Source organism: Schistocerca piceifrons, chromosome X (assembly GCF_021461385.2).
Source record: "Schistocerca piceifrons isolate TAMUIC-IGC-003096 chromosome X, iqSchPice1.1, whole genome shotgun sequence".
Classification (NCBI taxonomy): Eukaryota; Metazoa; Arthropoda; class Insecta; order Orthoptera; family Acrididae; genus Schistocerca; species Schistocerca piceifrons.
The window spans coordinates 672,626,473-672,639,861 of NC_060149.1; the positions used below are offsets into that span (position 1 = coordinate 672,626,473).

Sequence of the window (13,389 nt, forward strand, 5' to 3'; positions counted from 1 at the left end):
AGTAAAACGTTGAAGTCAGCAGTGTCAGACACATCGCTGAATTTTAAGAAGCACATGATAATCACTTCTTGTGCATCCATGGCAAGTTTCATGCCATCTGTTAGCTTTATTAAAGCAGTTGTTGTGCTGTGATGTTTACGGAAACCTGATTGGTATTTGTCAAGTAGGTTGTTCGTAGTGAGTTTATTAGCTGGTCATGCACCATATATTAAACTGAAGCGCCAAAGAAACTTGTATAGGTATGTGTATTCAGATACAGGAATATGTAAACAGGCAGAATACAGAGCTGCAGTCAGCAATGCTTGTATAAGACAAGTGGTGTCTGGTACAGGTGTTAGGTTGTGTACTGCTGCTACAATGGCAGGTTATCAAGATTTAAGTGAGTTTGAACATGGTGTTATTGTGGGCGCACGAGCAATGGGACACAGCATCTCCGAGGTAGCGATTAAGTGGAGATCTTTCTGTACGAGCATTTCATGAGTGTACCGTGACTATCGGGAATCCAGCAAATCATCATATCTCCGACATTGCTGCAGCTGGAAAAAGATCCTGCAAGAATGGGACCAACGAAGACTGAAGAGAATCGTTCAACATGACAGAAGTGCAACCCTTCTGCAAATTCCTGCAGATTTCAATGCTTGGGCCATCAGCAAGTGTCAGCGTGTGAACCATTCAACGAAATATCATCAATATGGGCTTTTGGATCCAAAGGCCAACTCGTGTGCCCTTGATGGGTCACTTGGGCCCGTCAACACTCACATTGGACTGTTAATGACTGGAAACATGTTGCCTGGTTGGACGAGTCTCGTTCCAAATTGTATCTAGCGGATGGACATGTACGGGTATGGAGACGACCCCATGAATCCATGGACCCTGCGTGTGAGCAGGGGACTGTTCAAGCTGGTGGAGGCTCTGTAACGGTGTGGGTTGTGTGCAGTTGGAGTCATGTGGGATCCCTGATATGTCTAGATACTACTGACAGTTAACACGTATGTAAGTGTCCTGTCTGATCACCTGCATCCATTCATGTCCATAGTGTGTTCTGATGGACTTGGGCTAGCCTAGCAGGACAGTGCGATACCCTACATGCCCAGAATGGCTACAGAGTGGCTCCAATAACTCCCCCCCCCCCCCCCCCCCCCCCAGACATGAACATTATTGAGCATATCTGAGATGCCTTGCAACATGCTCTCAGAAGAGACTCCACCACCTCCTACCCTTGAATTTATGGACAGCGCTGCAGGATCATGGTGTCAGTTCCCTCCAGCACTACTTCAGACATTAGTCGCATCCACGCCACGTCGTGTTGCCGCACTTCTACGTGGTCGTGAGGGCACTACATGATATTAGGCAGGTGTACCAATTTCTTTGGCTCTTCAGTGTATAATGCCTTGGACTGTGCAGGAAGAATGCAAGTAGGTGGATAATCAAAGGGTGCTGTGGAAACATTCTTTTCAGGTAGTGGCTTAACTATTCCCTGTTTCCAGACCTCAGGGGAAATGCTTGTTATTAAGGAGTGGTTGAAGTTACCTGTTATAGTGAGAAGTAGAGGGTCAGTAATAAGTTTCATCATTTGGACCATGATGCCATTCATTGCGTCTAGTAGATGCTGATCTGATGAACATGACGGCCTTTTTGGCAGTATTGCAAGTAACGTGCTTTAGATAGAATTTTTTGTGGCTTTCATTGTGTCATAATTACCTTGTTTTTTGCTTTGCAATTTAAGGCTATAATTTTTGCCTAGTTTATTGTAGTACAATGTGACTGCTTTGTGTTCCATGTTAATAGTTTCAGTTTCTGTCCACTGAGATTCCTATCACCATCTCTCTACACTGAGGCCTAATATGCCCATACTTAATGCACTTACAATGCATTTACATGTGTGATAATGTTTCACTTGATTCCAGTGTCTGTGGCATTTTTCAAAGATAATTACTTCACACACTCAGTATTTTTAAACCCCAGTTTATCATAATTGTAAAAGAAATTCTGAAACTTTCTGGCCTCTTGCACATTCATGGGTGTCTTTACCCAGTGTATATTCGCTTGCCTCTCTGGTTTTCTGTAGTATACAGCTATGTGACCTTCTTGTTCACAATTCATAACATTTTGCCCCTGTATTGTTTTTTTCCTTCACTTTCTCTCTGAGTAACCTTTGGTAACTGATCCCTTTCTTTTACTGACAGCAGTGCACTCTCTATTTGTAGTACCATTTCCACTGTGTATACGAAATGAGTTTTTTGATGAGAAAATTGATTTTTGGGGAAATGCATTTTTAAAATATTTAGAGTATCCTGTTTAAAACTGCCCATAAAATATTGAAATGCTGTACACAGATGTATTTAAAATAGTTTTTTAAAAAAATAATTTTTCTGTTGGCTACATTGCTAGACATTGACAATCGATTGTGCACTATTTGTAGTGTTTCATTTGTGAGTAAAGGCTTGTTTTTTTTTTTTGTGAAAGTCGTATTTGGTGAAGTCACTGAGTTTTCTTCCCTTGAGCATGCCAAGACCTAGTCTGAAGATATTTAGAAAGCATGTACATTGGCACAAGAAAGTAAAAGGTAGTCAGAAGCTATCTGATTCATTGCCTAAATCAGTATTTAATGTCCCAATAGTGCCTAACCTTTACACTAGTAGTGATAAATTGAATGGTGCTACTGCCACTACACCTGAAAGTGATTCAAAAAGAAAACTAGCTGGAATTGAAGAACAGTAAAAGAAATGGAATGTGGGGACTACAAAATCTGAGACAATTAATGTGTATTCATTAGCAGATGCTTTGGAAAACTGTGTGCTGCAAACAAAGAGTTGGTGGGCAGTTATTGCAGATACACTGTTTTTTTTCCCTATTCCTCACGTGTTACTGCATGTACAGGTAAACTATGTGATATAAACATTGGCTGGTTTATGGCTTACCGTCTGTAGGTAAGGGCAGGGCTGCAGGTGCCATGTTATGTAGTGTGATGTACCACCCTGCTCCATTCTCAAAATCTTACAACACGATCTGTTGTTGAAGGCGTAGCACAGGGAAATATGAAAAATGCTGTTGAGGAAGCTGTTGTTGAAAATAACAGCAGGGGCTTGTCCATAGCTTTTGATGGGAGTCAGCAGAAGAGGCCACATACCTCTGAATGGTGCTGGAACAGCAACAAGTGTGGACACCAGCAAGGTAGTTGATGTGGCAATACTTTCCAAGCATTTCAGATGCAAGGATGAAATGAAAAATAAACATGAAGAAGAATGCATAGTAAATTATTATGGTTCAAGAGGTGTATGGAAGTTGCTGGAGTAAGAAGTATTTATCAACACTCAGTAAAATGGTAAAATGTTAGATACTTAAATTGTCTAGGAGATGGTGATTCAAAGATATTTGAAGAAATTGAAGAACTGAAGTCCTATGGGAACAGTATGAACATTTGCAAACTAGTGTGTGTTGGCCACATTCAGGAAGGGATTGGATCAAGATTTTGACGGCTCAAGGCTAACATGAAAGGCAAGAAATTGAGGGATGGAAAAACTTTAGATGGGAGAAACAGACAGGTAGATACTGCTGTAGTCGATATTCAGCAGTGCTGTTGTCTAGCCATTAGACAGAATACAGTAGATATATGGCATGTCCCTGTCGGTTGCCGACAGGATTTTGGTGACAGTTCCGTGTGTGCTGGTGCCTTTGTAATGTCATAAGAAGAGAGACATAATAAAAGCCTTCCTCAGTCACTTTGCAAAGGTGAGGAGAATAGAGAGGGTAATTGTCAGAGTAGGAAGTATTTAAATAGGTAATGTATGAACCATTTACCAATTTGTTTCATAACTGCTTACACTGTTGGGAGAGGTGTCCTTACGGCAGCTTTACCTTTGTGGCCTGCTGACCCAAGTTCTTCAGAAGACAGTTGTGTTATAGCAAACTGTTCTGATTACATTAACAACATTAGTTTCCAGCTACCAGAGACGAGTTTTGTTCCCTGATTCATTCTGTTTACATACAGGGAATACACGTACCTTACTCTATTCCCTTAACAGCTCAGCTGTCCGAGACAAGTAATATGCCATGACTCATTCCAGCTCTGTACAGAACCTCTTGTATTAGCTCACTAATAGAGACAAGTGCAGACTGCTCGTGTTCTTCTAATAATTACCTGACACAAGACAGACACCCAATACTTTTGGTACTACTTTGTCTAATTCAGTTACTCACCAAAATTGAATACTGACTTCTTATTGCTGCTGTTCTTCAGGTGTTTTGGTACGTCTCCCATATTTGACTCTACTGCAATGACTCCTCATGGCTAAATAACTGCTGCTGCTGCTGCTTGTCTAGTACTCCTACTTACAGTCCACTATTGACTACTAGATCAGTGGTTGCCTTGCCTCTTATTTGCTACTTTTTCTGACTGTTTCTCCTAAGTTCTCGAAACCTTCCACCCTCAGTAAGAGAAGTGCCCAAATGAGGCAGTGGATGGTTCTGCCAATGTGACAGGCATATATTCTCAGTGCTGGAACCGTGTGTGTTAGTGGCAGTTCACTTTCTCTTCATTGTGTTTACTGCTGTGCCCGATTCCATATCACCTGGTCCTGCGTTGTCTCAAGTGTTGAGTCTCTCGACATGCTTTGTGGGGCCATTTAAAGATTAGAACATTAGCACATGATCACTTTATGGCAAAAAGGGTTGTCAGCATTGGAAGCTGGTACCAAATGGACATAAACCACAGAGTTACCACCACCAGCTGTGACTACTGACTTTAAAATGTGACTCCCAGGTACTCCATGAACAGTGAAACATAACTATACACCAGGTTTTATGAGGCAGCTGGGAGGTTGTTTTGACCCAGACAGTGCATGATCATCTCCACACAATCTGTTTGGCCTCAAGATGTCAATTACAAACAACACTACAAACCCTCTAGTGCCATGGGGTGCAATGAAAATGGACAAGATGGACACCTGTAATAGAACCTGGATCAGTGGTGTCAGGTTCTCTTCACTGTCTAGTGCAACATTTGTCTGACATCTGATTAGTTGTGGAAGAAGGTGGAAATGGCTAGGAGCGAATACACATCTTGGGCATGCAGTCTCACAGGCCGAGCAGGGAGGTGGTTCAGTCATGCTTTGGGCTGGTGTTGTGCATGGATGTTGCATGCTTCTCATTGGTAGTAGTTGCCACAGCTGAGGATCTGGATAGTGGGTGTAGATAAACAAGCCATTTAGTCCTTTGAAGCAACAGCTGTTATCATTATGCACGTTTGAAATACATGTCACATGCGAACTAGATAGTGCATTGACATTTCAGTATATTAATAAGTGTCAGAAATTGTAGATACATTTTTATCGGAAAAAGTGAGAGTTGTTTTATTCTTTGTGTTTGAAATTTTGGTGTTACTGAAACATAACGGTTGATTGCCGGGTGGAGGGGAAGGGAGGGGATGAGACAGAATTCAGAGCATTTAGTTTGATGTAAGAAAAAATATTATTTAGTGTTTGTCAAGTTTTTGATGTCTGTCATGTATCTCCAGCTAAAATAGCCAATTCCTGAATAAATGCATTTCGTTATCATGATATTTTTTTCATATCAGCTTCTTGAGGTGGGAGACACACCTTTGGTTAACATCTTTTCTGGTGGGTATCTGTTACCTCCAAAATTTTTTGAGATGTTCAAATTCTTCCTGTAAATGGTCATTATCAGCAGTCAAATGTGGCACAGGAAGATAGCAGCTATCAGCTCGCAGGTGCAGATCTGTCTGTATCGGAATGTGAAAGACACCGTGTCCCACAATGTTGCTCAACTATATGATGAGCCAAGACATCCATGAAACAGAGGCAACTGTTTTTTTCCAGCTCTATGGTAAACTAGATGTTCCATAAATTGGATTCAGGTTGTCTAAGACTTCATGAAATTTCTTCTTACCATGGGGCCCACGATACAAAAGTGTTATCCACATATCTTCATGGGCTTAGAACTTAGAGTTCAGTGCCTTCTCCTCAAAATCTTCCATAAAAAGAGTGGTCCATGAAGGGAAATGAAGGGTTTCTCATGGCAATCATGTCAAATTTTTCTTAAAATTTGTTGTTACTTAAAAAGAAAGTTGAGGAGAGCTTATTCTGAAACAAAGTTATGATTCACTTTTTAAAATGTTATGAAATCGAGGAGGAGAACTCTGCAAGTGAAATTTTGGTAAATAATGACACATCATCAAAACTAACCAGCAAATCCAAGCTGCAGAGTGTTTGTCTCAGCCTATCAACCTGAATTTGTGAAACAACATATTTCACAGGGGGTAATGGTAGCATATATCTCTGCCCGCTGTACAAGGACGTAACTAGGATTTTATGAAAGGGGGTCCGATTCGTTAAGAGGACCTGAAAAAGGATCATGTTTTTCATTTTGTTCTGAAAATTCATATTTATTTATTTTATGTACATAATTTATCTTGTGGACAGTCATGGACTGTTCGGTCGGTGCCAGCAGAGGTTCGAGTCCTCCCTTTGTGTGTGTGTGTGTGTGTGTGTGTGTGTGTGTGTGTGTGTGTGTGTGTGTGTGTGTGTGTGTGTGTGCGCGCCCTTAGGATAATTTATGTTAAGTTGTGTGTAAGCTTATGGACTGATAACCTTAGCAGTTAAGTCCCATAAGATTTCACACACATCTGAACATTTTTTACCTTTTGGAGGCCTTCATGCAAATAGTCTTTGGCCTATAAAATTAAGCAAGAAAAGGTTTTCTTAAAGTGTAACACATGTTCTCAACAGATTTTCAACGAAAAAGGGAGAGTTTTGGGGGGGGGGGGGATGCAGCACAGAGTCGGCTTGGACAAATTCAAGCATCCCACTGAAAAAATACACACATCAAAAAACGTTTTGCATCAACCCGGTTCCCAGAACTCCTGAAGATAGATGTTGGCTGTGGATATTGTATCACAGACACAGTCCCTTTGACTGTTCAGAGGTGTCATGAAACCCACCCAAAGTATGTAAACAACCATACACGAGCAGCGCCATTAGATGGAGGGGCTCCAACAGCCGATCAGTTCCAATCATTTCACCAGGAAGGAAGTACACGGCTCATGTTGTCTGTAGTTCAACCATTTTGAGACGGTCAGTACCGTGGTTCGATCACGTCCACATTGTTACTTTGTGCTTCAAAAAGGGAAGTGTCCAGGCATCTCAGGCTGAACCAAACCGATGTTACCGAGCGAGGTGGCGCAGTGGTTAGACACTGGACTCACATTCGGGAGGACGACGGTTCAATCCCGTGTCCGGCCATCCTGATTTAGGTTTTCCGTGATTTCCCTAAATCACTCCAGGCAAATGCCGGGATGGTTCTTCTGAAAGGGCACGGCCGACTTCCTTCCCTAATCCGATGAGACCGATGACCACGCTGTCTGGTCTCCTTCCCCAAACCAACCAACCAACCAAACCGATGTTGTTCGGACATGGAGGACATACAGAAAGACAGGAACTGTCGATGACATGCCTCGCTCAGGCCGCCCAAGGCTACTACTGCTGTGGATGACCGCTACCTATGAATTATTGCTTGGAGGAACCTTGACAGCAACGCCACTATGTTGAATAATGCTTTTCGTGCAGCCACAGGATGTTTTGTTAAGACTTAAACTGTATGCAATAGGCTGCATGATGCACAACTCCTCTCCCGATGTCCACGGCGAGGTCCATTTTTGCAACCATGACACCATGCAGCGTGGTACAGGTGGGCCCAACAACATGCCGAATACACTGCTCAGGATTGGCATCATGTTCTCCTCACCGATGAGTGTCGCATATGCCTTCAACCAGACAATTGTCGGAGGGGCAGCATATTGGCGAGGCGTTTGTTTTCACGGATGACAATTCGCACCCCCATTGTGCACATCTTGTGAATGACTTGTTTCAGGACAACTATATCACTTGACTAGAGTGACCAGTATGTTCTCCAGACGTGAACCCTGTCAAACATGCCTGTGATAGATTGAAAAGGGCTGTTTGTGGATGACCTTACCCACCAACCACTCTGGAGGATCTATGCCAAATCGCTGTGGGACGATCTGGACCAACAGTGCCTTGATAAACTTGTGCATAGTATGTTACGACAAATACAGGCATGCATCAATACTAGAGGACATGCTACTGATATTAGAGGTACCGGTATGTACAGCAATCTGGACCTCGACCTCTGAAGGCCTCTCTGTGTGGTGGTACAACATGCAGTGTGTGGTTTTCATGAGCAATAAAAAGGGTGGAAATGATGTTTATGTTGATCTCTACGCCAGTTTTCTGTATAGGTTCCGGAACTCTCAAAACTGATGTGATGCAAAACTTTTTTTTTATGTGTGTATTTTAGAAATGATCTCCACAAACTGTTCCCCATCATCCCATATCTGAATCGGTTTTCATAATTTGAGTACTGCCTGGGTGACTAGATTGGACGTTATTTTAACATTTGGGCCCTAAATAATGGAATGTTGAGCATTTTTTTTTAAATATAACAGTCACTGTTTGGGTCATATTTTTGTTGATCAACAAGATTCCTGGGCCACGCAGGCAAATAAAAGTGTGTTTTTATGCACTGATTTTAATGTTATTTGTAATATGTTTACCACTCCACTGCCTTGTAAAATACTGAAATATTGCAGCTGAAGAGTTGTTCCAGTTTCCAAATAACACCACCATTGCTAAATTAAACTGCTATAGATAGGTAATAAGGCTATTATAGTAGTGCATACATATTTTCAACTTACAATTTCATAAGTGAACGAATCAAAATAGGTTTTCCTCTTCTTTCTTGTTACAAATTTTTCCAAAGTTAGAAACTTTCAGAACAGCACACAGCACAAAAACAATAAACGGCAGCACTTATATTAAATTAAACTACAAGTAAGAACTGAACTGATTAACAAAAGAACAACTGAACTCGAGTAAGGTCAACAATGTACAATAGTCGGTCTTGGCCAAAGTAGGGATAGGTGATAGCTGATAGTGCTATTGTTGTATCAATAGTTTAAATCCTTCAATGTCCTTGTTGACTATCAACAGTGCGCATCACCTTTTTTTGAATCATTGAAAAAAAGTTATGTGAGACAATGGAACGTTTTTGTTCAACGGCCATATAGTCCAGAATTGGTAAGCCACTCTGGCAAAATCACCTGGACATTGAAATGATGATCGCACCAACACATAAAGTTGAAGGTACCCATTTGCTAAAACGTTGTGTCTTACCGTATGAAGTAGTCTGTAACGGTCTGCTGCACATCCTTTTCTAATGGGAATCATCAGCCCTTCAAAGCCTTTTTTAAGGGATCAAAGGCATGATAATCGCTGGGGAGAGATCTGGACTGCAGGGCAGGTGCTTGATTGTCCCCACTGGAGTTGGTGTAACTACTGTGTTAAGACAAAATGGCAGCATGCATTATCATGAAGCAGCAGCACTCCTTGTCACACCATTCCACAGCGATGGTTTTCGACTAACGTTCTACCCCATGAACATTCTTCACTCTCAGATGGATGCCAAGAAAAGAATAACAGCATGTTGGGGTCCCGTTTGCATGTATTTTGTAAAAAGGGTTAGTTTTCACTTGAGTGATGTCTTGCAGGATGTGGGTACTGCGATGTTTGCATACGTCTGATTAAGGTAAACTAATCTCTTGCCTACATGTTGGTGTTTATATACTCGCTCTGGAGTTGCACTACATTGCATATACACTGCAGCAATGCCTTCAAATGGAAACTTTTTGATCGCCCTTTATATCTTTCAGTTCCGCTACGCGTCAGCTAGGTAGTCTGTAATGCTGCCTAAGTGGCGCCCCCCGCCCCCTGCCTGCCGATGGCTGCATCCCTGCTGTGTATTGTATAACTTCCGTCATGACCTGCCATGTGCTCATGCACACTTGGCTCATCCAAATGGTTTATAAGGCACATGAGAGGGCTTTATCATCAGTCTTCCCAACTTGCTTTGAAGATGGCTAGATGGTTGGAGCCAAGCATGGTTATGGTTGAATTTCCATAATTTTATGGCTCAATTAATATTCCATGAGGACATGTAAATCACATTGGTTTCTCTGTTTATAGTGTTCATATTATGCTTTTGCTTTAATTTTCCTGTCATATGAAGTAATGCACTGCAGAAATAAAACAATCCTCTTTACAGTTAATGAGTTGTTGTTTAATTTTCTGTAGCTGCCGCATTAAACGTATTGAACAAAAGGATGAACTTGAATCGGAGAAGACCCAAGAATACAGAGATATGGAAGCAATGCAAGAGGAGAATCGTCGTATGCGTGTTGAAGTAGAGCAGCTCCATGTCAAATACGAAGCTCTCAAGAAATTTGCAGCATTGAAGAAGATTTCAATTCCACCTGAATTGGAAACTATTTGAGCTTAACTTCAAAACAGTGCTACTTGCTCTTTTGTCCTTTTACAAATTGTATAATGGAAGCGTTGCATATGTAAAAGACCAAAAACAAGAATTGTATCTGAGACTTCTAGTAGTTTTCAGATATATCTTCTTATCATACACTGCTTCCTTGATTGTGCAGGGGAGTTACAGAAATGATTAATCATCTAAAGGCACAGTGTCAGCACAGAACGCATCTCAATACCAAAGACAGGTATTACCAAGGAGAAATTGATAGTACAGCACAGAGTTACTAAATGTCAGTTACACTGGTATTACTTTTATAAAATTGTAATAAAATATTTCCAAATGTACTGTGTACTTATTTCTACAAAGTTGTATAAATTATAAGTGTCTATGGTGTGTACTATGTTTGCACTCTTTCTTGAGCTCTAATAGAGAGGAATGTGGGGAGCAGAGAAAGCAAGACCTACCTTCATCAAGGTATACCACTACTGTAACTGTGCTTCGCTCTTTGTACCAAACATTTATGAAACCTTCTATGGCCTCTTTTCTGGTAGTAGTGGCCTTACTAGAACTAATTTTTCATTCATTTCACCACACAGAAACCTGCATTCTAAGATGGCATTCACTACAGTGGCCTCGAAATTTGTAGTGCATCAGTATTGTTTGATCACCAAGGTTGGCAGAAAGCAGAAGCAAAGCACTAGTGACGAAAATTCTTCGGACGACTGCCAGTTCAAGAGTAGAAAGTAAGAAAGTGCTCAAGAAAAAGTTCAGAGTTAATACTGCTCACACATTGTGAAATGCGAGAATTGTTATAATATAATATGGTTTGCATGCTCAAAAATTTCTTAAATGTACTAAAGTAAGTGAAAATATTTTTGAGAATGTGAACATTATGACGCAGGTGTTCAGTTGTCAGCAAAATATGTAGAACAGCATACCTAATGGTAAATACTTGCATTGGAAGTATAACATGCTTGAGAAACTATTGTAATTAAATTATTCATATTAACATGGGAAATTATGGGGTTCTAGTTTCTGAAAATATGACAGTAGAATACTCTATCATATAATATTTAACAAGTAAATGTATTGGGGATGAACTGAAATGTAGGTAATTATGTGTCAGAACTGCACTATATTGACAATGAATAAATCTTTTCTTACTGTTGGTATTTTGTCTCATGTTTTTAGATTACCTTTTAATTCTCCCATGTGTATTTTCCCAAGAGAAATGTATCCAACCTGAAAAGAGATGACACTAGTTAATATTTTCAGAAACATCTTTAAAAATTCTGAGCAGATCATAAGACAGTTTCATAGACAGTCATTTTATGTTTCTTTTTGAATGTATCTCCAGTACCATATTCACTTAGATTGTATGCGGGGAAAAAAAGATTATTGTGGTGCCGTATAACTCTGTACAGATATGGTTTGGTTTTGGTAATTGATAACTTTTTCATTGTTAATAGTAAATATGGTGCTGCAACTAGCACAGAAGAGTGCGCAAACAACATGTCTGGTTAACTTTGTGTTTCAATTCTCGATATAAGGTCTATCCTAGGTGCTACACTGTAGAAATCGGAAAGTTTTAACTATATTCAATTAAATGCTGCTATTTAATTTAACAGATTTTGACAAATTAATAATGATTTTAACAGTTTTCTACTGAAATATATCTTTGGAAGTATAACTATCATGTTTTTACGCACTTAGGATGTGATTCATTCAGTTCTTGCTGAGACTCGTGTCATCTACTTTTGTGGTAGAGCTTGAAAAAGATTCCATACACAATGCCTGCCGTTATCATAATCTAAAAATGAGAATACATGAGTAAACTGAAAGAGAGCTGTGATTTGGAAATGGCACTTAAAACGTAGTGTTACCTTAGTATTCCAGTGACCTTCAATTCTCAAATTTCTTGGTACTCATATGTCTGTAATGGTGCCTGTAAAATGTCTTATTTCAACTCATCCCACTGGCTTCTAGGACCTAAGTGCCGAGAATGAAGTTTCAATTATCTGTTATTAATTCTTTCCAGCTATTTGTGGTGCGTGTAGGTTGGTTTCAGTTTTTCCCTTTTTCCATTGTCTTTGTTTGTGTGAAAACCTTACCCAGATCCAGCACTAAACTTTTATACCTGACTTTCTCAAGAATTTTTCTCTTTGTTGTGTTGATAGGTATAGACAGCTTAGGGTCAGCTGCAGACTGTGCTAACCTCTGCTTCCGTAACTGGAGCAACATTGACATTCACTGTAACTTGAATCACTTTCTCTTAATCTTCTGGAAAGAATAATGTGTCACTTTCGTTCTCTTCATCTACTGAGAAGAATGTTCCTAGAACAGGAGAGTAAGTTTTATACCAATGTAAACATCACCATATTATTCACAAGTGCAGAATCCTGTGCTTCACTGTCTAAATATTGTAAGAACACTTTGAAAGGAAGTAAGAGTGTGATTGCCTGGTTGGATAAACATCAATATTTCTGTCAAGAATTGGAGGTGATATCGATCAGCATGCTGAAGTTATGTGCGAAGCTATCTTCTCAAATATTAATGCTATAGTGGATCTTACTTCTGTGAACAGAAACTGTAACTAAGACTGCAGAATTTTCCTATTTTTATTGGTACTAAAAACTATCAAAACTATACATCTACATGATTAAATCACAATTCAGACTTAAGTTTTTGGCACAGTGTTAATAGAACCACTTTCAGACTGTTTGACTACCATTCCAATCTTGAGTAGCATGTGTGAAAAAGTACACCAGTATCTTTGCATGCGAGTTCTGATTTCTCTTATTTTATTAGAACAGTCATTTTTCCCTTTGTAGGGAGGAGTGAAAAAAAAAAAAAAAAAAAATTGGCTTTCGGAAGGGAAAGTCTGGTGATTGAACTTTTGTGATAAGATCTCACCACAGAAAGACAGCCTTTGTTATAATGATTGCTACCCTGACTCGCTTATCTTATCTGTGACACTCCCTTCCCATTCCTCAATAACACAAAATGAGCTCCCTTTCCTTGAACTTTACCTTCATC

The 13,389-nt window shown here is 40.1% G+C and overlaps 1 protein-coding gene across 2 annotated transcripts in view; it reads left to right on the forward strand.

Annotated features, from left to right (window-relative positions):
• Positions 1-11,525, forward strand: part of LOC124721415 (transcription factor MafG) — a 31,589-nt gene extending 20,064 nt beyond the window's left edge. For both annotated transcript variants that reach the window (XM_047246383.1, XM_047246384.1), the window contains exon 3: positions 10,167-11,525. In XM_047246383.1, coding sequence (XP_047102339.1) covers positions 10,167-10,365 — 199 coding nt within the window. In that variant the 3' untranslated portion in view covers positions 10,366-11,525. The remainder of the gene's footprint in view (positions 1-10,166) is intronic.
• Positions 11,526-13,389: the final 1,864 nt, after the last annotated feature.